At 39.5% G+C, this 24,868-nt stretch overlaps 1 protein-coding gene across 1 annotated transcript; it reads right to left on the reverse strand.

The window, feature by feature from the left end:
- Positions 1-1,458: 1,458 nt before the first annotated feature.
- LOC121071297 (cytosolic phospholipase A2 epsilon-like) lies at positions 1,459-24,621 on the reverse strand. The gene is made up of 21 exons (XM_040559524.1): positions 24,595-24,621; positions 24,219-24,302; positions 21,917-21,989; positions 20,993-21,129; positions 19,177-19,308; positions 16,025-16,065; positions 15,553-15,595; positions 14,735-14,798; positions 13,984-14,150; positions 13,739-13,831; positions 13,352-13,389; positions 12,159-12,294; positions 11,394-11,533; positions 9,876-10,098; positions 9,085-9,199; positions 7,968-8,105; positions 7,361-7,468; positions 6,358-6,549; positions 5,708-5,874; positions 4,704-4,884; positions 1,459-2,845 (listed from the first exon to the last, which is right to left on the reverse strand). The coding sequence occupies exons 1-21, from the start codon at positions 24,619-24,621 to the stop codon at positions 2,607-2,609; spliced, it is 2,538 nt and encodes an 845-aa protein (XP_040415458.1). The 3' UTR covers positions 1,459-2,606.
- Between the last annotated feature and the right edge of the window lie 247 nt (positions 24,622-24,868).

A 24,868-nucleotide genomic window follows, 5' to 3' on the forward strand; every position in this document is an offset into this window, starting at 1 on the left:
TGCTTCCCCAGACAAGTCAAATGAGCCCATTGTGGAGAAAACTCGTAAACCACTAAGGTAAGTCCACTGAATTTGGTAATACCAGGGAACATGCTAACCTCATGTGTGATGTTCAGTCTTTGGAGCCTGTTCCCAACACAAACAACAGCATTTGCCTCAGTTTCCCTCAAGTCAAAATATCAAGCTGCTAAGATAAGCAATTTTGACAGTCTAATATTTTCAATGGCTTTCTTAGCAGGCCCAGATTTCTTAAAATGGACTCCCCCTTTCCGCAGCTCATTCTAAGCCATCCTAATTTTCCTGGATCTATTGCCAAATACTCACACCAACGCATCACCACCACACCTTAGGTGAGTAAAGCTCAAGGCCTAATGCCAAGTGTTGCAACCAGCACCAGTCAGTGGAATACGCCAGCACAAATTGTACTGCCTCTGTTACACCTTCCTGGAACTGTGAAAAGGATTATTGAAAAAATGTTTAAAATACTTTAAAGATAAATAAAGTTTCTTATATCCCATAACATTATTGTTTAAAATTAAACTTATGAACGCAATTGCTCACAGAAAATTATTGCCATCTTAATGGTGAAACAGATGTTGAAATTACCCTAGCCAAGGTCCAGCAAAGACGAAAAACTGGCTTTCTGGTTAAGATTATGGGGCTGAAAAAGAAAGATTTATCATAAACTGAGAAATAGAAAAGAGTTCTTGGACACAACCATCCTAGAACATTGAAAAGGAGTCAAAGAGGTTGCTGCCAACAATAGCTTGCTCTTATGAAGGGAGACGTTTGGTTTGATTCATATTGCAAAGCTTGACAGGAGATAACAGCTAATGAATTTGAACTGTTGCATAGGACTTGCTTAGAAGTAACAAAGTATGATGTTATTTCCTACATAATAAAATAATAAAAAAAAGATCTCTAAGACTGGATAAAAGAGATGACTACCTTCCGACCACTGCACAAGTTGCAGACACGAGACGCCATTCTCCCAGGACAGTGCCAGCATACCATACTGCTGGCATATGGATGCACTTTTTTTAATACTCATATCAGAGCAACGAAAGACTGCAAAGGGGTACAGAAAAAATAACTGAAAAAAAATAGATACGGAATAGAGCATTGGCAAAGCACTGCACTCCCTATTACTGAATAAATACTTCAATATTTGCAAGTACTGGTAATTTGTACTTGTAAAACTCTCGTTATCAACCCTCATCTGGGCTCTTGAGGAGAATTTCCTTCCCCTTTTCATCTTCCACTGTTCTGTTGAAGCAGCGGTTTCTCTTTATCCTTCCTCAAAGGTTATTAGCAAAGTTCATGCTCGCTTTTGTCCCCTCAGTATTTGGTTTCTTGGTATCAGAAGCAAGAAGAACTTTTTCCCAGATAAAGCCACTAGATGAAATGAGTGTGTAGAACTTAATAAAATTACGTACTTCAATGATTGCATCTGTAAGACTCATTTTTAATAAGATTATGCGTGGTTATTTAGTATTTGAACGGTAGCTATTACACAGTATTTATATTGCTATGCACAAGAGAAAGTAAGATCTTAGAATGACCAATAAATACATCATCTTAAACAGACCTTTATCTAAAATATATACAAAAATCTCGTGAACACTCCCCCATGCATTTTGGATGTTGGTGGGAATAAAAATGTAGCAGCAGTTACACCTTGACCATCACAATAATGCAGAAGTCAAGGAAATTGGTATTACAAGCTTTGTTGGCATCATGGACATATGTGAGCTTAGAGAAGATTAATAAATGAAGATATGATTACGTCCAACGGCTAGGCTGTTGAACTGTTTTTCCAAACCCAGTAAGTGTAAAAGTCAAAACCTTAACCGTCATCTTCAGCTTCAAAATCCACTTAGCAGGCAATAAATAGTCCAGACAAAAGTTCAGCAAAAAATGGATGCAGTCAGATGATTTTTGTCATACAGTTGGCAGAAAAATTAGGCTGTCATATGTTGATCACTGTCATAGTCCATCAAAAATTTAGACTCAACACAATGACAGCCAGACAGGTAAATTCACTGAAGGTTAGACTTCTGCCTGAAAGATGGCTACTGAGAAAATAGAGGACATCACATGCAGTTCCATTCTTCAGTTATCAGTCCTCCTTTTCCAGATGCAAGCATATTTTGGTATCTGGTTTACTTTTATCACAAGCAGATGTCTAAAGAGCAAAGGAAAGCTTTGCTTGATCTTTGCTTTGGTCTCTGGATCAAAGATAACATACCGCCAAGAGTTGCAACTAAATTTGGAATATACCTCTGTGAGGTTGAAACCTCATCATTTTATGGCTGTATATCCACATGGAGCCCTTAAACTTGATTAGTGCCTTCCCATTCACTAGAACAGTGGAGAAAGTTTCAAAAACTAATCATGATTTGCCTACAACTTTAACATCAGAACCAGCATTAATCCTGACACACAGTACTAAATAAGATGAATGATTTTCCTTTTTTTTTTTTTTTTTTTTAAACAAGCTAACATGCATGTTCATTCTGTATAGATTCACATTCCCTGGATATTCACTAGTCCACTAACAAAACGTCTGTATCTCTCTTTCTAATGAGATTTGTCAAAATATACTTTTAAGACTGTTTAGATGACTGAGGTTGTGAGCAGTTTTTAAATTGCTTCTTTCGTTCCACTGCAGCTTGCAAAGCTTGAAGAATTAAATGTTTATTATTCAGGATGTTGTAGTGGCAAAGGTTCAACAGCTTGTTGAAATTCTCTTCAGTATATGTAAGCAGACCAGTGCCATAGGGAGCAATAGAGTTGGACACATCTACTCTTCCCTGTTCCATCTCCTCAGGACTGCGCTCCACATCTGAAGGAAACACATAGCAAAGTTCAACACAGCAAGGCTACTGTGATGGAAAACTCCTTCCATGCAATGCTTTAAAACACACACTGACAGCCCCAGTAAACTGAATTCTCTCAGAAAAATGGTTCAAGATTTAACTGCCACACAGATACTGCTTCTGCTCTACTAACAAAATCCAGCACTTTATTGATTGGACACAATTGCAGCTGATCCAGAATTGATTGGCAGAACAGCTTCATCATGCAAAACCCTTTCCTCTCAAAATTACAGTTTTACATGGGAATATTTCATTTTTGCATATTTGGAATTTTATCTTTTTAACTTTTCCATTGGGTACATGCAGATGACAGCTCCTTAACTACCAACTGGTAGAAAATTACTCCAGAATGCCCCTGGATGGGGAATTCTCCCTCTCAGGTTGCTGAGATTTACAGTATTCTAAACAGATGTGAACAGGACAAAAGATGAACTACATGAGGTCTTTCCAACAAGACAGTACATTAATTGTGTGTGTTTTTTTTTTTTTTTGGTTGGTTGGTTGGTTGGGTTTTTTTTTGGTTTTTTTTTGAGGAAGGTTTCCTGGCCCATACTAAATTGGAAACGAAGCTAGAGTTGACGCATGCAAAAGAACCAGCAAAATGAAACTGAATTTGACAAGTAATTTTTCTAGTGAAACAAATAAATCACTATTTATTCTATTGTGGAATTAAAGAATATAATCGGACAGCTTTTCAAAAACGACAAATATCACACCAGGTCATTACCCTGGCAAAACCTTTGCTCCATTATGCTTTCCACACTTCCTATTCTCATTTTTCCCCCATGTAAACTAAGTAATAAGAGGATTCTAATCACATTAACAATGTAAACCATTATCATCTCTTTTACAAAAGACTGTTAAGTGATAGTGGTAACTACTGTTGGTTGACAAGAAGCTCAACATGAGCCAGCAAGGTGCACTTGCAGCCCAGAAAGCCAACCACACCTTGGGTTGCATTAAAACAAATATGGCCAGCTGGCTGACAGAGGTGATTCTCCCGCCTCTGCTCTGTTCTCATGAGACCCCACCTGGAGCACTGCGTTCAGCTCTGGGTCCCCCAGCACAAGAAGGGCATGGGAGTATTAGAATGAGTCCAGAGAGCCACAAGGACAATCAGAGGGCTGGAGCACCTCTCCTTTGAAGACATGCTGAGGGAGTTGGGGTTGTTCAGACTGGAGAAGAAAAGGCTCCACAGAGACCTCACTGCAGCCTTCCAATGCCAAAAGGGTGCCTAGAGAAAAGCTGGGGAGGGACTCTTTGTCATGAGTGTAGTGATAGGGCAAGGGGGAATGGCTTTAAACTGAAGGAAGGTAGGTTTAGATTAAGTATAAGGAGGAAATTCTTTACTATGAGGGTGGTGTGGATGCCCCATCCCTGGAAGCATTCAAGGCCAGGTTGGATGGGGCTTTGAGCAACCTGGTCTGGCGGGAGGTGTCCCTGCCCATGGCAGGAGGTTAGAACTAGGTGATCTTTAAAGTTCCTTCCAACAAAAACTATTCTGTGATCCTGTGGTCAGTGGATATAACTTATAAGCTGCCTCCTGTCTTGAGCTATCAAAGAAGGCAAACAGTCCCAGATGACAGACAGTGAGTTTTGCCTCAAGCTACAGCTCTTCATGCTTCTAATTTTGAAACCCTTCTGTTCGATCCCTGATTAGCTGACCAACATTATGTCTTTCACAACAACTCCATGACTATGGTGACTTAGCCAACCAAGAATCTTTCCAGTCTTGCTTTAGAAAGCAATGAATTCAGTGGATAATTTGGATGGAACAACCTCAAAAAAAGAAAAAAATGAAAAAAATTAATGTTGTTAACTTACTTGGTGCCTTGTATTTTTGGAAGGTATCACACACAAGTGGAAAATAGACCAAGATTGGTGCCTCTAAGCTGTCCTTAAACATGTAGCACTCCTTCAGGTGTTCTCTGTCCTCCTGGCTCAGCTCTGTGGAGGGGAAGGGGATCCCTTGCTCCAAACAGTATTCTGAGAATAGGTCCAGTGGCTGGATCGACAGAGGAGAAGTGCAACACACAGAGGTTGAAGTAAAGCTAGAAAAGCCCATAACTGAAATTTTTGTCTTATAAATCACAGATTGTCTGTTTACAAATAAGGGCAATTACACACTGAAGTAAGCATATTCTTGAGTTTAATACATTTGGGTGATATAAATTTGGTTGATTTGCTAACAAAGTACATGTTTAAAGTAAGATTACTGTTCTCTGAAATTTATATGAAATTAAGGACTTTTTTTTTATTTAGTGGGTGCAGTAGCTGATTTAGATAAGGAAATTTTGATTACACATGGTGTCTCACAGATCACAGGTTCTTGAGTGTTTGCATTCAGTGCATTTAGCAATCAACATTTTCATGCCTTCCTACAAATAAATTACATTAACTTCCATCATATACCCCACAATGTTTCTTCAAACAGAAAAACATAAGCCTGACAAACTTAGGCAAACACCAAGTCAAAGAAAGAAGAAACTCCAAATTTTCATTCAAAAAATAGCAAAATTAAGTATTAACCAATTACGTTTTAAAAGTTAGTTAACTAAGTATTGAGGCACTTAGCAGCACAATGACAAAGCTGGACCAATACACAGAATAGATAATCTGTTTCTCTCTCTGTGTGCCCCAAAAAGCTACTGAAAACAGGCCCAAAAATGATTGTGTCATCTTCGTCATAGTGTTGACTAGCATCACTGATACGATAATTTAAATTAATCAAAACCTGAACATTTTCTGAAAAATAAATAATATATTGATATTTCTGATAAATTTAGCTGGAGTCATACAGATAAAGAACCCCCATTTCAAAACATCACCAGAATCTGTGATCCTCCGCTGTAATTTAAATGCAAAATGACATCCACTTTCCTCTCTGGCCTCAAAATGGGTGGGCAGCTGGTATTGATGAAGAAAGCTGTATCCACCAGCTTGAGGTAGTCACCCATTTCATTCAGTTGGTTGGGAGAAGAATCAAGCACTGTGTCTGAAAGTCAAAAACTTATATTAACAATTAATTACAGAAAGAGCAAGTCAATTTCTTTCCAAAACAGCGTAACAAAGAAAGCAAAGATAGATTACGCTTATATTAGTATTTGACATCATTTCAGAGTCCACAGCTCAGACTTGAGATCAGCGAAAGTGAGCAGTTTTGAGACTCAGTGATCCAAAATAATACATTAGACTGTTCAGTGGAAGTTATACATGATTTTTTCATGGCTTTTCCTAGGTAGAACAGAGCTGAAACAAGCCTGCTGTTGCTTCTCCAAGACAGAAATGAGATCAGAAGTAAATCACCTGTGGCTCAGCAAACTAATTCTACAGAGAGCTTCCCAGTCTGTGCAATTAACTGGTTATAACAGTATTATTCAGAATCTGCCTTTATGGTAAACCTTATCAACTATTTGTCCCAACAGCTATCGGCACTCAGGTCACCTTCAAAGATGCATCTAAAAACAGGTGCTCTTACCTTTCCACATGCAAAAGTTTTCATTCTCTAAATACTTGTTATGCAGCTGCAAGCCCTTAATGAAATTATGATAGTTTGAAACCACTGGCCGTCCTGTCATCATTTGTCGAAGAGTATTGGAAAGGCAACCTTTGGGAACGGATAAGGAAGTTGTTTGCTCATGAGGCCTCTTGGGAAGAAATGGGTGTTCCTCTGCAGAAAGAACAAGAAGAGGATCTATGTCTGCATTAGCATCTATGATACTATTAATAATGAAGAATGAGTCTGAATTTATGATTGTTTCACATCAAGAAGTTGTCTGAGTACCTTAGCAAATAACAATGAAAAGAACTACTAATTAACTAGCTGAGCTCAATGAATCCCCTAAGCAGAGCAAGCTCAAAATCATCAACAGTGAACAAACAGAACAGGGTTATTGCAGCAACATGCAACTTGGAGAAAATAAACAAACATAAAATTTAAAAAATAATAATAATTCCATGTCCAGCAGATTGCCAGAACTTATCAAGCACACAGAAAAAGGTGAGCTCAAGCCTGAGGGGACTGCCTGCTGGAACATGGAGAAATTAGTGTGGAGAGTGTACCCACAAAGCAGAACATACCACCTGTGTCAACTTTAGTGAACAGGCTAGACAGCCACAGCTATAGCCTTGTCTGATGGGGTGCATGCACCATCGTGCACACTGTTCTGGGCAGAGGTGGGTTTCAGTGTCACAGCATCACCTTGCTGCTCCCTGCCTAGCCTCTCCTTTCCCAAAGGACTCATGGTAACCTTCTCATGACTAACAGAACTCCCCAGGGATGCTGCACAGTGAGCAGACCAATGTTTTTTCCTCTTTTCCAGCACAACTGTTTCTTTCCCGCTTTTTCTTCTCTCCCAAAGACTTGGTGACCCCTATAAAATACGGCACAAAGTCTAAACCCTCCAAAATATCACGCTTCACATTTCAGAGAGGTGGGAAGATGATGCAGATGTAAGCAAAAAATAATCCAAATAACTAACCTATTTCATGCTCAGTGTCTCGGGTCCATCTGTGCCAGAAGTCTTCTGAATGACCGGAGAGATAGACAGCATCCATAAAACTCTGGGAAAATATATTACTCCATGTGCCTTGAAAGTTTAAAAAAAGTCATACTCAGTATTACTTTTGAATTTTTAGAGCACAGCTGTGGAGACCTACTTGGATGCAGTCCCTGTGGTTGTTTAAAAGAGCACTGTCTTACTTATGAAATACTATGATTTCCAGTATGAATACCAAACGCCATGCCATTCCATATAATGTTTGGATTATGATTAGACCATTTTAAAAACTCGAGTTGCTCATAAGAGTCAGACTATAATTTTAAATACTTCAAAAGCTCATTTCTGTTTTGCTCTAACATGTTCCAGTTTGCTCCAACCTAAAAAATCCAGCAAATTCATTGCAATCATCTTGGAAGTTTGCTTCTTCTTTTGACACTTTTGGCTCATTCATTTCAAGTTTAAATTGCATGACATACGTGATCTGGTATTAGTGTTGCTAGTTGCAGACCAGTAGTTATTAAATGCCAATTCTCTGTAGCCAACTAAGTGTTTGTAAAGTTGATGTTTTCCTGAGATAGTAAATCACCTTCCAAGAAGCAGATCCGGGATTCTGGGATCTTCTTTATCAGGTAGCCCATGAAGAATTCACTACCAAAATCCTCTGAACGAACAAAGGCCCCATATTTCAGGAAACCCACCTCATAAGGCGTGAACTCCACCCACTCTGCAAATAAGGCATCAAGTAGGAGTTATTTATGTGAACAAAGGCAAAAGAACCAGCTCATCAGAGAATCAAATGCTAGAAGAATAAGGCCTGTAGCTTCAGCATTGGTGACTGACAGTTTAAGCAAACATATTTTGAAACAAACAGGTGTCCCTCAATGTGTTGTCTGTTAGATTGGTGAACACACAAGCTTAATTCACCTCCTCCACTAACACATTGAAAACCCATTCAGATTAGGGTTCAGATCCATTTCTATACAAGGAAGAAAAAAAAAGGGGGGCTGGAAGTCCATGGATTGCTAAGGACCACCACAAGATGTGGCATTTTTCGTTCTTTCAAGTCAGTAACAGCACCAGCTACCATTCATTCTTAGCCTGATAGTCACTGCCTTGTTGAAGCTCAAAAAAGCTCAGCTATACTGACCAGAACCCACCCAAATCTTAGCTGGACACAATGGGACTGCAAATTGTGTCTGGAAGCAGATGACTGGGTACAGTTCCAGTTCATTTCAGCCAGAAAACGCCATGGAAATAGCCAGCGGTTCGCACCATGCTGTTGGCACATATTCTTAGATCTCTCTGGCTGCTAGGAAGCTCCTGCTCCCACCCACACTTCCCTTCTCCTCCCTGCTCTTCACAACTCTCCAGGACTACTCCTGCCTTCACAGTAAACCACCAGCTAAAAGGGCCCGTGCGGAGTAGGTGGGGAGGAGAGAAGATCAGTGGTTTCTCTCAAGGCTGCCAGAAAAAGGCCTCTCCACACCTTGCAGGGCAGTAGTGTCTTTGCACTGTGATCTCCCCACCATATTATCAGGATGTATGTTTTTCATCCAAGTCAGAACCCAGACATGAAAACAGGAAAAGGGAAGGAATTATTTAAAAGATTTATTAGCTTGGACTTGCAGTAAAAGCTTTTGGCATTCACTCAAACTTAAAAAGAAGCTCCTTAGATCTATACAAATGTGTATAACAATCATTACCTTTAAAATCCAGAGTGGTAAAGTTATCCTTGACATTGAGGGACAGGTATATGGGCAGTGGATTCTGTCCCTGATTCACGGCCAGCTGCTGATCAGAGAGTTTACAGGTGTTTTCCTGTACATGAAGAACAGACATCAATGAAAAAGATGGGCATGCTGCATGGACTTAATATGGTATCTAAGCATGGACTGTTGATGAAACAACTAAATCTCAGCAGATTTTGCTCTACATACTTCCGTTGTTTGACCACATGAATGTGATCATCTTCTTCTGTCTGGGACACTCTAAAACCTTGCCAAAGTGTTATCGCTAACACTTCTGGGGTTTTGTTTTGGAATGGGGATGGAGGGAAAATGTGGCAAAAGTATTTCTTTGGTCACTAGCATGTGACTTGATTTAAGAAAAGATAAAGCTATTTAACTACCTTGGAGGTGCTTCAGAGCAAAGCCAACCAAGGGACATCTGAATACCATTCTATTGTTTTTTGGTATGACTATATATTGCTATTTTTGAACTTTGCTACCCCTTCCTCTGTGTGTTACTAGAATGGTCATTTGATCTGAAATTAAAAGGGGAAAATCAATTTCACAAAAACCCTGCCTTTTTACATGCTCAGACATTTCTCCCAGATGCTAACATTTTAGGCTTACCGTGTTATTTTTCTTCTAAAAAGCCAAAGAAAGTGCCCTCCGGAGTTTTGAGAGCCTTTCATATCAGGGTATAACTGATTCTAGCATTTTAGACATGAAAAGTTAGAAGCCCTCTGGAAAAAGGGAGGGGTAGATAATACCTCATCATGTATCATGGAGTCAATGAAGAGTCCCCATAAATCTGTGAAAGACAGCTTGTGCCCCTCTTGCTTTCTTTCACAAAGCTCCTTTTCATAGTATTTCAGATGATCCAGGGAGAAACAGTGCAGCTTGCTCTTGATCACATGCTTCCGGATATCCCCAATTGGCCCTCTCAGATCTTTCTGTGACCAATTTGCATCTTCATACAACTTCGCCATGGTCCTTTTCATGGTAAAAATAAAGGTTCAACATTGAACGTGAAAATTCACAGGCTTATATTACACACATACATTTTGTTTCAGGTTACATGAGGTTCTTACCCTCCAACTTTTGCCTTCAAAAGCTCAAGCAAAATTTAGACTATACAATGATCTTTTTTAATTTTTTTCTTTCAGGGAAGTATTCAAAATCATCTTAGCTTGTTTCTTCTCAGAATCAAAAGAATAATAAAAGATCACCCAAGAATTAGCACAAGCTTTTTCTAGAATTATCCTTCAACTGTCCAGGTTCATGCTGCAGCTTCTGTCTGAGGCCAGTTCCCTAAGCTGTTCCAGAAGCTGTGTGAAATGTTAAGCACTCTATTAGCAACCATTGTCTTGGTCAAACACAAGACCATCCTTCTCTGAAGCATGCTGTTCAACAAGGACTCCTGGCATACATCAGTGTGCCAGTGAGCCAGTCTTTTCAGTTCCCAGAGTTTGGGGAGATTTCAGTCACCCTTTCTCATCCTGACTGTTCCCCTGCCAGTTCTGTCTCATATCAATCTTTACAGTAGCCTTCCAGACACAAAATGTTTTAAAGCCCTAGACACCTGCTTGCCATGCAAGGCATTCAACTTCATATGTACCACACTCTGCATTCCTCAGGGTTTTTCTTTTAATTTCTCCCTTTCAGAGCTGCATAGAAGTTGAACTACATAAATACATAACAAAAGAATTTCTGTGAGGTGTTACACACAATCTAGGCAACCCAAGAGACACACAAAGAACAGGAAAACAGTCATCCCCTACTCTCACTTCCTCATTGCTCTCAAGCCCGCTTGGGTCAGGTCTGAGTCCTTGCAGAGATTCAAGTCCCCAGAACTCCTGCTTCATGGCTTTTCTTGCACATCTACAGCATCTTCTCTGACTCTTGATTAAGATCCGTTTAATCTGCACTAGCAGTCAGAAGTCCTCCTACAGGAAGCAAATTCTTACAGTACTAAGAAAATGCCAGCTTTTTGGGCTACCAGGTCCCATTGAGTCCCTTGCTGTTAGCCATGAACAACAAGTTTTCATATGAAGGGAAACACTGAAACATCTCTACCACCCCATCTTAATATAGGAATCTTTTCTGCCACATAAATCTGGGAAATGAAAAATGGATAAGCGTCTAACAGATACACTTTGTCATACAGAATTTTCATTAAAAAATATGTGCATTACACCCCATTCCCTGTTCCAGACACTAAGCAATATTCTTCACCAGGTTAATGCTCTGCTAACATCAACATCAAATACAAGCCCAACTCTCCTTACCATGTTGTGGCAGACAAACCACTGACATACGAGGCACAGTCCAAAACACCCAATTCCTGGAGAGCCAGAAGACTGCCAAACATCGATGTCATGGACCGCACTCCCCCTGCTGTAGTCACGACTGCCACCACTGGCACCTGCTCAGCATACAAAGGCACAGTCATTCATTAACAGATGAAACAGAGAAGCGATGCATATGCAGAAAAGGTAACAGCAATATCCTGATTAATTAGGTTTAGACTCAATTCAGCTTATTCATGGCAGTGTTTAGGTGTATGTCTGAATTGTGTAAATTTTGGTGGTACTTCGCATATGCTGAAAGCATCATCCTGATCAGTGATACTTTGGTAAGTCAGGAGCTGTAAGGAAGCCTATCTAAGCTTATGATTGAGCTTACTAGTTCTGAGTATATGCCAAAGCATCAACTGTGCTTCTCACTGCAGCCCCTTGTGGATACTGAGCAGACACCATTCATGTGTCCTGCAGGCAGGCTGCTCTAACCTCCACCTAAGGGAAGGCTGAGGGTGGCAAAGAATAAAGGAGCTACAACTGACATCCTGACATCCTTTCACCTTCTGTGCCAAAAATTCTTGGACATAGTCTCAGTGCAAATGAGAATCTGTTTTATACACTTTAGTCTGACTAAAAAAAAAAAAAAAAAGATGCGGAGGAGTTATAATGCATAGGCGTGCAAGTACATACACATCTACTGCATTCAAAGTGGGGACAGAATACTTGAAGTCCCCGGGATACTGTCCCACACACCTCATCCTCCTGCAGGTCTTCATCTAGCTCAAGAATGTTTTTCAGAGCAGCAGCAACTATTTTCTTCCTTTTGCAGATGAAATCCTTTTCCTCTGCACATAGATCAAACCCCAAGCGTAAACCTAAATTCTTGCAGCTAGGGCACAAGACCAAAACAAACAAGACACGTTACCTCTAAGACATTTCTAAAGCTATTTCTCAAGACATCAAGCAAAAAATCAGCATCAATAATAAACCAGTTCAAATAATAAACCAGTTCAAATAAAAGCTATTTCTATGCACATGAAGACCCATATATACAAATGAGCGCAGGATATCACAGGCCCTGTATTTTTGCCTTACTATGGAGAATTCATGCAAACATGAGTAAATGAAATGAATCAAGTTCCCTGCTGATGAAGATCAAGAAACATAACTGAATTCCATCTGTTTCACGCAAAGCCCCCAAATCTGGATACCTCTTTGTGTTATTTTCCTACATGTTTCCTGAAGAGCAGGGTGGGCCTAGCCATTACTGAAACTTAACACACATAAGGAAAAATTAAACGCTAACCTGACCCTAATAAGGTGTTTATCTCATCCCTGCTGATAATTTGGACTGTAAATACTGGATTGTAAATACTTTTCCCCTAAGAGGTTATTTTGTCCTTTTTGTGAGTTATAATTAATATTCAGCAAAACTTCCGATTTATATGTCTGCTTGCAATGTAATGAACTAATCAGTAGGGGGTAATGTTGCACTTCAGAAAATCACTGCAAGACAGTCTATAAATGAATTTACTCACTGCCCACTCGTTTCACTGAAAAACAACCTGCAGAGGATTGGTAAATGATGTTAGAAACATGTCAGAAATGTGTTACATGTACATATATGTATTATAAAGGTTACAAAACTGAGGTATTCTTAAGCATCAACATTAGGAAGTATGAACATTAGGTAAAACATTGTGACTCATCACATCCCGTGATTACACACCATCTATTCCATGATATATTCTATGCTATACCAACCAATTCAAAACCATGGATTTATTAACCCTTCCCCATATCTTAACCTACATTAATCAATTCGATTTTTTTCCTGTTTTCAAAATGATGAGCTATTTTAAGCTGTACCTTCCCTTAAGCTAAAGAACATAATATGAAAGGATGGGAGATGGCCAAAGTAATCATTCAAAAGAAGTAAGATTTACCTATCTTCTTCCTTCACAGACACCTCATAAGATTCACCCTGTGAATCAAGAATGAAAACACCATAAATTTGAAACAGTATTGAAAGGTTGCAAAGACACATGTTTACAGTCTTAGCAGTTATTCAGATATATAGTCTAGTGATAAATCTTTGATCCATTTCTCAGGCCTTCAACACACAAACAACATTACATTCTGCTTTTGAAATACATTTGAAGCGATGTTACTTTTTCCTTGAATACCAGTTGTACATTCAAGTGTATGCAAAGCTGAGCATATTCTCAGCTATTACTTCTTTTTAGCAACAAAATTAATAATGGACTAGGTATCACATAGATATAGCTTACCCTTTGCTGAAATAATTGCAAACACTGTCAAAGTTTACTCACTCGCACTATTGTCACTTTCTCTCCCAAGTCCAGAGAATTCAGAGGCATAGTAAGGGGACTATTTACATCCATTTCCTTCCTATTTGAGCCATGCTGAATTAAAATGGGAAAAAAGTGTTATAAAGGGAAAATAATTTACAACCCATAGGTACAAATCTACCAGGAAAAAAAGAAAAAAGCAAATTCATCATGCTTCTCTCAAAAGTTACTTTAGCTGTAATCATTGTCAATAAACAAAAACATACACCACAGTAAAAACGCCCCTTTGGCAACACCATATCCAGTTGGGGTTGACTGTGCTTGACATAATGGAAGGTGGGTGTATGACTGTCTCTCTTGCTGCAGGAAGGACCCGTGGAAACATCTTGGGTTTCTTCATAGGATCCTTTCATTGTGAAGGTGAAATCTCTCCCTAAGAACAAAAAGCAGAGGAAAGAGAAATCTTAACTGCATCTGGCCCTGAAAAACAGCAAATGAAAGAGAACCAAGTAAAGTTTCAGCCTTATTGCAGTCAACACTAATTTGGCCCATAATGTTTGTCCTACTCAGTGTGAACAAGGACCAGACTGAATAAGCACCAAATGGCCATGCAGCATCGCAGCTTCTCCCTTGCCATGCAACAGAGAGGTTGTGTCAGGCCAGTGGATGCCACTGGTTGTGTTTGCACCCCCCTGAGCTTCCACCGTAGTCTTTTCACTCTTGATGGTTTTGTCTCCCCTCTTTTTCTTCTGTCCTCATCAGCGATGTTTCTGTTCCATCACATTGCAGAAATGTCTGAGTTTTTCCTCAGCCACCTCCACAGTTTCCCTTAAGCTACATAATCATGACATCTACAGACGGCTCTTCCTACTAAGCGGGTAATTCAGGAAACACTCAATCCCCAAGCAGCTCAGATACAAACAGAGGAGGCTGAAATGAATCAATTACGCTCCAGATTCAGCTGCATCTTCCATAGCAAAAAAAGCAGTGAAAAACCATTTAAATCAATAACCTCACTTGTGTTAGGGCTCTTGATTTTTTTGTCATCCACTTGTACTTCCACACAGGAAACTTCTCGAGACTGGAGGAGAGAAACAATAATATCACCGGTCACAGAAACAGTTCAGAATCCTCACTGAGGATCTAGGGGGCCTGTGAAGGAGAGAGCAGGTTTGGCCATGGTGTCCTGTGAACTTCAGAAGTCACAGAGGTTGATTCTCAGTTTGTATGAATCATGGAAGCAATTCTGTGGTCAATGTAACTGGGACTGCTAAGGATATATCTTATTACATTTAAATATCATTAAGTCCCTAACTGTTACTATAAAGAATTTTTCATCCCATCTAGAAGGGTTTTAATTCTTTTCTACAGAAGGATGAGCTAAAGGATACCTACAAGCTCTGCAGAACAGCTGAACGGATGGGCCTGTACTTTAAGACCTGTGGGTTGAAGCTGAAACTTCCCAAGAGTGCTGCACAGGAGCAAGTAGCAGCACAAAAACATCTTATAGCACTTTGGGCATGGTGTGAAAAGAGCCTTCAGATCCAAGATTGACATCAAGTGATAAGCTTTGCAGTGACACTGGATTCACTTGCTTCTCTAGTTTCCTTGTTATGTTTACAGTCATTTCATCAAGTGAGCCCCTCACTGGTTGAGTGATCCATGCCTCTCCCAACACAGAATTCACTACAAGGATGATGAAGTTCAAAGCTTTACAATCACACCTGCGTCTTACCTGAAAAACAATAAAGTCTATGCCTAGAGGCATAGTTCTTCCAACTGCATCCTTCAGTTCTGCTCTACAATAAGAACTTAAGCATAAAAAAAATGCTTACCACTAGGACACCATTAGTAATTATCTTTTCAGATACACCTGGACTGAAAAGAGAAAAGGAAAAGGCTTATTTAATGGTGGGTATATGTGGGATAATCCTTCAAATGCAAACAGTTTGCTTAATGTTTTAATGACTGAGCACAGTTTTTCTAGACACCAAGTGCCATCAGCTGTGCCAGGTCACAGTCCCACAGCTCTTAGGACTTCCCCTCTTTCTTACTTCCCCAATCAGCATCATCTCTCCCAAAGCTGAGTTAAAAAATGAAAACTTCCCCTCAGCTATCAATGGTAACTGTGACTGTCACCCAAGGAGAGATTTCACCAGATTCAGGATAGAGAGGGAACCATTGGGAAGAGGACAAGTCGAGATGTCTGAGCATATGTACATGGAGCCACTTCCCTAATTCTGCATTATCACTCTAAAATATCAAGTCTTCTAAGAGCAAATTCTGTAACATTTAGACGTTACTCACATGTTATCCAATAGAAATTCCACTTCTAGTTCTTCCTGATTCTGAAAATAAGATTTAGTTTTCTTTTAAGGAAAATGAATAAATAAGGTTTTTTTTCTTTTGATAGAGCACTAGCGATTTTGTATAAACCTCTCCTTCAGGGTTTTGCTATTCTCACAGCCTTGGTGTCATAGTGCACGTGGATGGAGCCTTCTTCGGACACCCTTTTGTTTCACATCTCTCCACCACTCTAGCATTTGCAAACTAGCTGTCCCCCCAGGCAAGTATCATGGAACATGTTGTTCGTTTATTAGTGGGAAAGTATTAGTGGAAGATATGAAATGCAGAGAAAGTGAGGGACAACAGGTGAATGATGTAGAAGAAAATACTTAGAATAAATGGACCCAGGTGGTGAGAGTACCTGGGTTAAAACAGAAGAATTTGCAGAGTATGGTGATTAAACTTGAAAACAGAAGTATAGGAAGATACTGACTTGGAAAATGAAAACCATTACAGTTAAGGGAAGAAGAGAGAATGGGAAGACTGAAGATGTGAAGGGAGACAAGGGCAAGAGTTCACGAGGGCCAAATCAAGTTGAAAAAAGAGTAAAGTGTATGAGAGCAGGGAACAGTAAGAGAAGAAAAATTAACACATGAACAGATGGGAGGGACTGAATAACTGTATTCCTTGACTGCGGTCATTTGCTCGATCAGTCATTCCTGTGTATGGGACACAGCCAACCCAGGAAATACCATGCAAAAAAAAAAAAAAATATGCATCAGAGATATCTTCTGCATCATCCACAGGGAGGAAAACACCAATTAGTGGAAGATACAAATCTTTCTGACAAGCTCAATGTGGTAAAAAAAAAAAATTAATTCATATTCAGAAGAGCTAACATTTACTGCCAAACATCCTTTCAGTCTGGCTGCACAGCATATTTTAACTTTGTGAAGAGACTGTGAAAACCATTCCAAGTCTGATAATATAGCTGCCAACAGAAAACCACCACTACGGTAAAGGCAAAAAGTATTTTTGTAGTTACTACTTCACATCAGTAAGTGAGAAATTTCAGGTGATTTAGAGCTGGAACTTTGGCACATAACTCAGAAGAGGTTTTCTGCTTACTCATTTCGCACAAAGTGTCCATTTCATGAGAATTAGGTCACTTCCAACAGTTCGTAACAGAAGGCTGAAAGATGGATTTTAGGAAGCAGTCATCTTACACAGATACAAGATAGACTTCATCAAGTGTCAGACTGTGACCACTGTGACCAGTCTGTGCTATACAAGCTGACGGTCTGTTCCAACCTCATCCAAAGTACAGCAGAAAAAATGTTCAGAAGAACTTGGCTTATAATATATATCCAATTGTGCCTGTCTTACGTTCCCATCCTTCTTATTCTGCTGTATATATACATACATACAAACACATACATACACACAAGTTATATTTCTATCAATTCCCATTCACATTTTTGTGGGTGAGAAACCTGGAGCAAAGCAATGGAAAGACTTGTTAGACCACACAGTGAGCAAGAAGCACAGCAGGAAGCAGTCCTTTTGTTCTGACATAACCCATCCGCTCTCCTCAGCCCTCCTTTTTAAGATAGCTTGGTAGATGGAAAATCATTACGGGCAGAGGTGGCAGTACTATTATTATGGTTGCCCAGCATGTTTCATTACTAAAGTCATTTTTAAAAAATTAACCCTAAGTGCTCTAAAAATCCACGTTCAGACCGCAATCTGTGATGTCTCATGGGCACTCAGGTAGGAGTTATGGTCTGAATAAGGACAGCTTGACCAACACATTCCCAAGACACAGCTCACCGTGCCCTATCTCCCCAGCTTCCGTTTTGCTGAGCCAATGAGTTAAGCCAGATCCACACACACTTCAGGGCAAACTCACAGCTTGAATCACACATCCAAATGATCTCAGTCACATCAGGCTTATGTAAGGAAGGCCTTAGCATGCTGAAGTGGATATATTGAAATTCTTAGTAGGGACTGGCTTTCTAGAAGAGTAGTTAATAAACATCTTCCAAAGCGATGATAATATAATAAATAACAGGCAAGAGCCTTTTCCAGACAGCCTGGCACAGTGGTTTAGAATTAAATAGCACATGCACAATTCCTAGGAGCTGTGAACTCAAGTCCTTGTCAGAAATGTGAAAAAGCTCTGAAGTTAGGTTACGACACAGCCTTCAAGCAGAAAAGGTGTTTTATTTTGCAGAAAATAATCTGAGTACGTATTTTACCCTCTCAACAGATGGGTGTGATTTCTCTACCTGTCCTCTCAGCTACTTCACCCACCCAACACTGCATAACAAACTCTTAATCCTCTGTTTAATATAACCAATTTTCTTTGAAATTCATGCAGCACAGAAAACTTGCAGGCCACACACTGACCTACAAGAAAAGAATAAAACACTGAGGAGGTTCTGACTCATCAAGCCTTATCCATTCTCTGCTGAAAATAGGCTCAGCTGCCTGAAAAGAAATGTATAATCATGTAACAGAAGATTGTAAATAAACTTCCTGAGAGTTTTTCATTAAAATATTGGTTTTTACCATAAGGAGGGGAAAAATATTTTTATTAGAATATACAGACATTTATCAAGCATGATGCCTGAAAGGACAGGATAGAGTTTCTGAAGAAGCTGAGAGGAGGTTCTCCCAACAAGCTACTGGCCAAAGAGGCAGCTTCCCAGGAAGCAGGGCAAGTGGGAACTTTGTTCCCATCCCAGCTCTGCCAATCTCCTACAACACTCCAACAACGAGATCTCTAGCTATCAGATTCCTCATTTTTCCCTGCTGACACCCCTAAAAAAAAAAAAAAGACCTTCTATAATGGCCATCTTTTCTAATGCAGAACAGTAACATTTTTCAGATCTCAAAAAAAAAAATCAGAACAGGAAAGCCATTTTGCATCTAGTTGTAATCACAATTACAATTAGTGTAACTGTTGTAGGTGACTGTTTCTGACTTCTCCTAAACCTTGAACATTTAACTTTGTACTTTAATAAGGACCTTTTAACATAGTTTTCATGTGCTAACATTAAACATTGTATTAAATAACTGCAATGTTTAATATAGGCACTATGTTAGGAGAAAATTTTGACCAAGATTATTTTGTCTGTCCACCTAATTTCATTCATCTTTTCATTTCTCACCTCTGGATTCAAGACAAAATTCAGGTGAACCTTTTTTCCAGGTTGGATTTTAGCTACATCAAAGTGAATAGTCAAAAGCTGGTCATCTGGTGTCAAAGTATCTTCATCACAGACTGTCAGCTCCAGGATGTTCTGAGGAGAGAGGCAGAGAAGGACATAAATGCCCTACTCAGGGACTAGAGATCCTGGAGGGAAGGCATGAAATGCTCCCGCAATGATGCAGAGCCCGGCTGGATGCAACAAGGCTTCATTCAGCTACGCAGCCCCTGCAGCTCAGACTGCAAACTCAGGGAGCAACTCTAGAGAGGTAAATCATCAAATTTGCCAATGAACAAGAGCTCAAAATAAAGGTAGCGAAAGTGATGCGCATGATGGCAGCATGCACTGGAAAGAGTAGAGACTACACATATTGCTCATCGACACCATTTTGGAGTCAAAATTTCTATCTTGAAAAATGTCAGCATATCAGCTGAAAGTAACAACAGAGGGCAAACTCTGCCCTTTACAAATGGAAGGTAGAGCACATCAGCTTAAACTCTTTTACCAAGATTTAAATTGCAGTGATTTTCCTTGTATTTCCTCTGGGCTCAGGTTACTCACAGCAGCCTGAAGAGACATCGCACTATTAAGCCATAAGCCACTGACTCCATGTCTAGATCTTGCTACTCACACTCTGCCTGATAATCTATTTCTGTTAACCTTATAAACATTAACTTTAAAAAAAAAAAAACACTGCTCTGGGACAGAAAGAAAAAAGCTCTCAACTTCATTCCAAATGATCTAAACCACTTCTAAGCTTACACTTCTTTGAAGCACTGGAAGGGCATGATTCTATTAGAAATCTGTATGTCAGATGTAAGGTTTGATTTCTTGCAGCCTATTAGGCTTCTGAAAACGTGCCAGTTTAGTGATGGAATAGTTGGTATTAAAAATATTTTTTAAACCGTATTAAGGTATGTTACCTCTTATAATTCACAACAGCTTCACTGTGTGTGTGTGTGAAGCGGGTATTACAAGCTCACAGCAACACAGAGTGAAAATGCCTTCAGGATTGCTCATAAGAAAATATCACTAATCCTTTAAAAAGTTTAAAAGACCTCCTATTCAATTCTTGGGGTCCAATCCCTGAAAGATAACAAAGGCCAGTCAGGGCAGCAGAGAATCCATATCAAGGTTTGTATGCTTACTTACTGCTAGGAAACACATAGCCATTCCTATGTGTTGCAAATCTCTCATGTTCTCTGTGACATCCACTAAAAACATCCTTCCAAGTCCATAGAAATACCTTAAGTTCAATACTTAAATCCTAGTACTGCTCATACCTCAGGATGTCTACAGTGAGCTTTCTAGCAGCTCACTTCCAAAAATACCTAACTATTCTCCTCAGCAACCACTCAGGAAAAAAACAATTTTCTATGTCTACTTTCTATGCTTTTGGGGGCATGGAAAAGGGACAGGTTGGGTTGCACATGAAAGGGAGGAGTGGATACTGTACGAATAAAAGTCACGAGTTACTTTGGTAATGTGTAACTGAGGATTGTGCTGGGTGAGGCTGTGGGAGATAAGAGGTAGGGCAGCAGCCATGACAGACTTCATGTTGGGAAGAGTGCTAAATAGGATTCACATGGAGGAAAAATGGAAGCACTAATGCTGCCAGAGAGCATTAGCGCTCTGGGACTTGGTATCTCAAGTCTCTGACATCAGTATGACCCCGTCAGTATACGCCTGCAGTGTGCAGCTGGTGCCAGAGACACACAGCAGGTAAAGATGCCCCCTTTAGAAAGTCTCAGCTCATGAACACAGGTGTGGATCTTACCTTCACCTCACTTTGTATCATGAAGTGGAAAGTTTCGTTCCAGACAGGGTTTCTGCAGTTGGATACAGTTCTTGTCCGGGCTTCCTGGTGTGAAGCTGTGGGCAGCCACAGCTTCACATAACAATCAGTTTGGCTCACTGTGTTTAAAAAAAAAAGATTCATAATTACTACAGTAGTACTATTTTTTATCATCTTTTACTCAGTCAGGTGAAGAAAAATATCCTCTGAGTAGTCCTAAATACTTCGTTAGACCCAAAGGAAAACATACTGTGTTTATAGCAATTTAACTGTGTATAAATTTATGTCAATTTCAAACAAAAGCCTATTCTAAACTACTAATACTATTTGGTAACAAACAAAAATCAATTTTAGCAATACAAAGCGTACTGGCTCTCCTGATTTTTTTTTTTTTTTTGAAATACAGTTTTCTAATACTTGCCAAGTTCCAATCAAATACAAATATGACTTCATACCCTGAAACTTCACTCTTCAAAAAATGAAGAATAATTTTCTGGGGTCTTTTTGACCTGTTTCTAATTATAATGGACAAGACATCCACATCCAAATAGCAATGAAGAGACGAACACAGCACTGCCAAGTACAGCTACTGATCTTTCCTATATTTCCAAGTCCCACTTTCTGAAGGAAAATGAGCAACTTGTGGACAAAGGGTCATTGAAGAGTCAGAGAATGGAAAATATCAGAGAGCAGCCAGTGAAGGGAAGGATTACTTCTTTCCTGACATAGAATTTGTTATTTTCTGTTTTCTAGATAATTTTGAGTGTAAATGATGATGAAAACAGATATAACTTCATAAGTCAAAAAAACAGACACTGTGGTAATCCAAGCAGGTGTACAAGAGCATTAAGGTCACCAGTTGTGACTCCCATGATAACATATACACATGCCACCAGTGATACTTACACAGGTCTGCTTTGCGGAGATTTCGCATACATATAATTTTTACAGTAAGCCAACACAAGTGAGGTATTTCTGGCTGCGAAACAATGAGAAAAACACTTTAATTATTAGCAAAGAACTCAGACGTAATGAACTCAACCTCTCCTATAGCACAGCAAAGAAGACGCCTAGAAAATAAGTAATTATAGGCCATTCTCATATATTAATGCAGTGAATAAATGTCTTTTTAAGTATTTGCAAAAATTTCTGAGCATAAATTCTTTCTTGTGATTAGACACCATACAAAAATAGATTCCAGCTTTGTTTACTCACCTTGTGTGTTTTTTTTTCCTTTCTTGTTTGCTTGTTTTGTTTGTTTCAGCTTTGTTTTTTAAAGGTTCAGGTTTTAAAGTTTAATTTTAATGCAGAGTAGTAAGAAATATCACAAGATAGTTTTCACAAAGACGACATTACATAATTGCTCCTATATAATCCAGCTACTTCCAAACTATAGGGTTTGCTTCTCTGCTTTCAGGCTGACTAAGCACAACAGATTACAACACAGCATTTTCCAATGTGTTTGCCCGGGTACCATGGGATGCCCTCCTTCCTCAGGCAGGGACTCCAGCCCATGTGCCACATAACATTATTGCAGAACAGTACAGATACACTCCTTTTTATAATGCCCCAGTCAAAATATCACTGCTACCAGCCAATCTGGCTGCATGATACCTAACACTACAATTATTATAGCAAAATACACCACCCTTAAAAACACATAAACAAATAAAAGAGATAAAGAATGGTTCTAGAAATGAACAGCCCAGTATGGGACTCCAGAGCTCTTCCAGTTACATCAGGAGGAAGAAGGCTGAAATCAGAGGCTTGGGTAAGCATTCTTCCATTTCACATGAAGGTCCAGCTCCCTATAAAGTAGCTCTAATGTGTCAGTGCATTGGCGTATAACAACATGTTGACATCCAATAGCACAGGGCTCTACAGGGCAACGGCTTGAAGGCTGCACAGCCCTATCCATTTTTAGTCTTCTCCCTCCCACTCCCCATCACAGCTACATACAACACTATACTTGGTTACAGGAAAAACAAGACAATCCTGAAGAACATCAGAAATAAAATGCTGCATACAGAAGCAGTAGCTCCATTAAAATGGAAGGAGTAATTAAATCTTCAAAGCATCATGACTTCTGAGAAATTGCTTCCTTAGGACCTCCTTGTATACCTCTCATTTTGATATACCAGTCTCTCGACAGGAACAGATTAACCACCTAAAAAAGGAAGTCAACTTCCTAGATGCTACTTACAGCCCACTGGAAAATTCTCAGCCCAATAGTTTTGTCTCACAAAGTATGATTTGACCAAAACTAGCAGGTTTGGAAAAAACCCATCAACCTCAGCAGAATTTTTGGCAGCCATGTTTCTAAAGTGGATGTGAAGAAAATGGTAGGAGTTAGTGATCAGAAATTCTGAAAACTCAAATTTTCATCCTAGATACAGAGGATTAATTTTTAATCCTCAGTTTTAGTAGTGTATGTAACAAGAAGTTTAGAGAAAGCTTATTCACGAGACAGCTGAAGGACTAAAAGAAATAAATACACAAACAAATGCAATTATTATTCTGTAGTACTAGCTGGTAGCGAGGTCATTGCTCTCCCAGATCTAGCAAGCAGCTAGTTTCATAATTTTACATTGAGTACAGCAAAGAAGCAGATGCAGGAAAATCCCCACCTCCCCCTCAAAAATGTTTTTTCCCATAATTATTTTATAGCTGTCATTTAAACCAGCCATAACTCAGAAAAGGGAATAATTTGTTACATACCCAGAATGCACCTCATTCAAGTACCTTCTAACACCTTTTATTATTTCAAATTCATAAAAGCTAGGGATCAGAATTATTTTCAGCAGCAGACAATGAATAGTACATTCCATCTGTCAATCCATCTCCACAGAGCAAAAGAAAAATTATCTGAAGAAAGCCTTGGGTGTTATGAAGTATGATTAACGTCACATTGTGGTGTCACAGTGAACTCAAGACTAAAATCTAGCTCTCCCGGTTCCTTGCCCAGCATCTAAACCACGAGTTCATCATCTTCTTCACCTTCCCAACCCCCAAGTCATAGTAAACATTTTCCACTCTAGAGAGCACAGTCACAGAAGAAATAACTATTCTCTTAACTAACTGTTAAAAAATAACACCTCTCATAATAACAGTCAAGCTCAAGGAAAGACAGCAGCTGCTGATGGAAGACTCCATGTATTACAGCCATTGTTCATACCCCGCAGCCCAGAGGTTGTCCTCTGTACAGTACCTCATCTTCAGCACTGCACTGTCTTCCATGATTCCTCTTCTTGATTCCCATTTTCCTGTGTGGATTTACTCGGATGAATTGATCCTGGGGATGAGGAAACAAGAGAGGCCAGTGATGAAACCCACCAGTCAACAACTCCTGGTTTTCAGTTTCTACGAAAATTCACCAGGGCAATAGCACAGGGGTTTGTCTTTTCTCCTCCTCAAGATGACATCTCCATCTGACCAGTGATATCTATTTAGTTACTCTAGTAAATCTGCCAACTACAAACTTATTTGACATTTAAGGACCAAAATAAACCAAACGCTTGCTTTTCATCAATCTCAACTAAAATAGCCAAACAGAACCTCCCACCCCACTGCTGATTTTCTCTTACCAAAGGTGAATAGGCTGATGAACCCATTAGTAGCTCTACTTCATAAAATGCAAAGCTATAATGGTCCAGTCTGTATGCCTCACAGCTGGCAGGTGGTTCCTGGAACACACTATTCTCCAGCCAGCTGAGGCAGGGAAGAAGAGCTGTATAGATTGACTCATAGCTCCACCTCCCACTGATTTCAAAAGTACAAATCATGCGCTAGTTCTTTGCCACAAAGATTTCTTTCACCGCTGCAGTGATTTAGGGGAAAGGAAGACACAGGTCAAACATT

This window comes from Cygnus olor, chromosome 5 (genome assembly GCF_009769625.2).
Source record: "Cygnus olor isolate bCygOlo1 chromosome 5, bCygOlo1.pri.v2, whole genome shotgun sequence".
NCBI lineage: Eukaryota > Metazoa > Chordata > Aves > Anseriformes > Anatidae > Cygnus > Cygnus olor.

Coding starts and splice junctions, on each gene's coding strand:
- LOC121071297 (XM_040559524.1), bottom strand. CDS start 24,621: ATGGGTTCATCAGCCTATTCACCTTTG. Junction 16,066..19,176: donor ATTTTGTCTTGAATCCAGAG/GTGAGAAATGAA, acceptor TCTTATTTTCAG/AATCAGGAAGAACTAGAAGT. Junction 13,390..13,738: donor AGAAAGTGACAATAGTGCGA/GTGAGTAAACTT, acceptor CTTGATTCACAG/GGTGAATCTTATGAGGTGTC.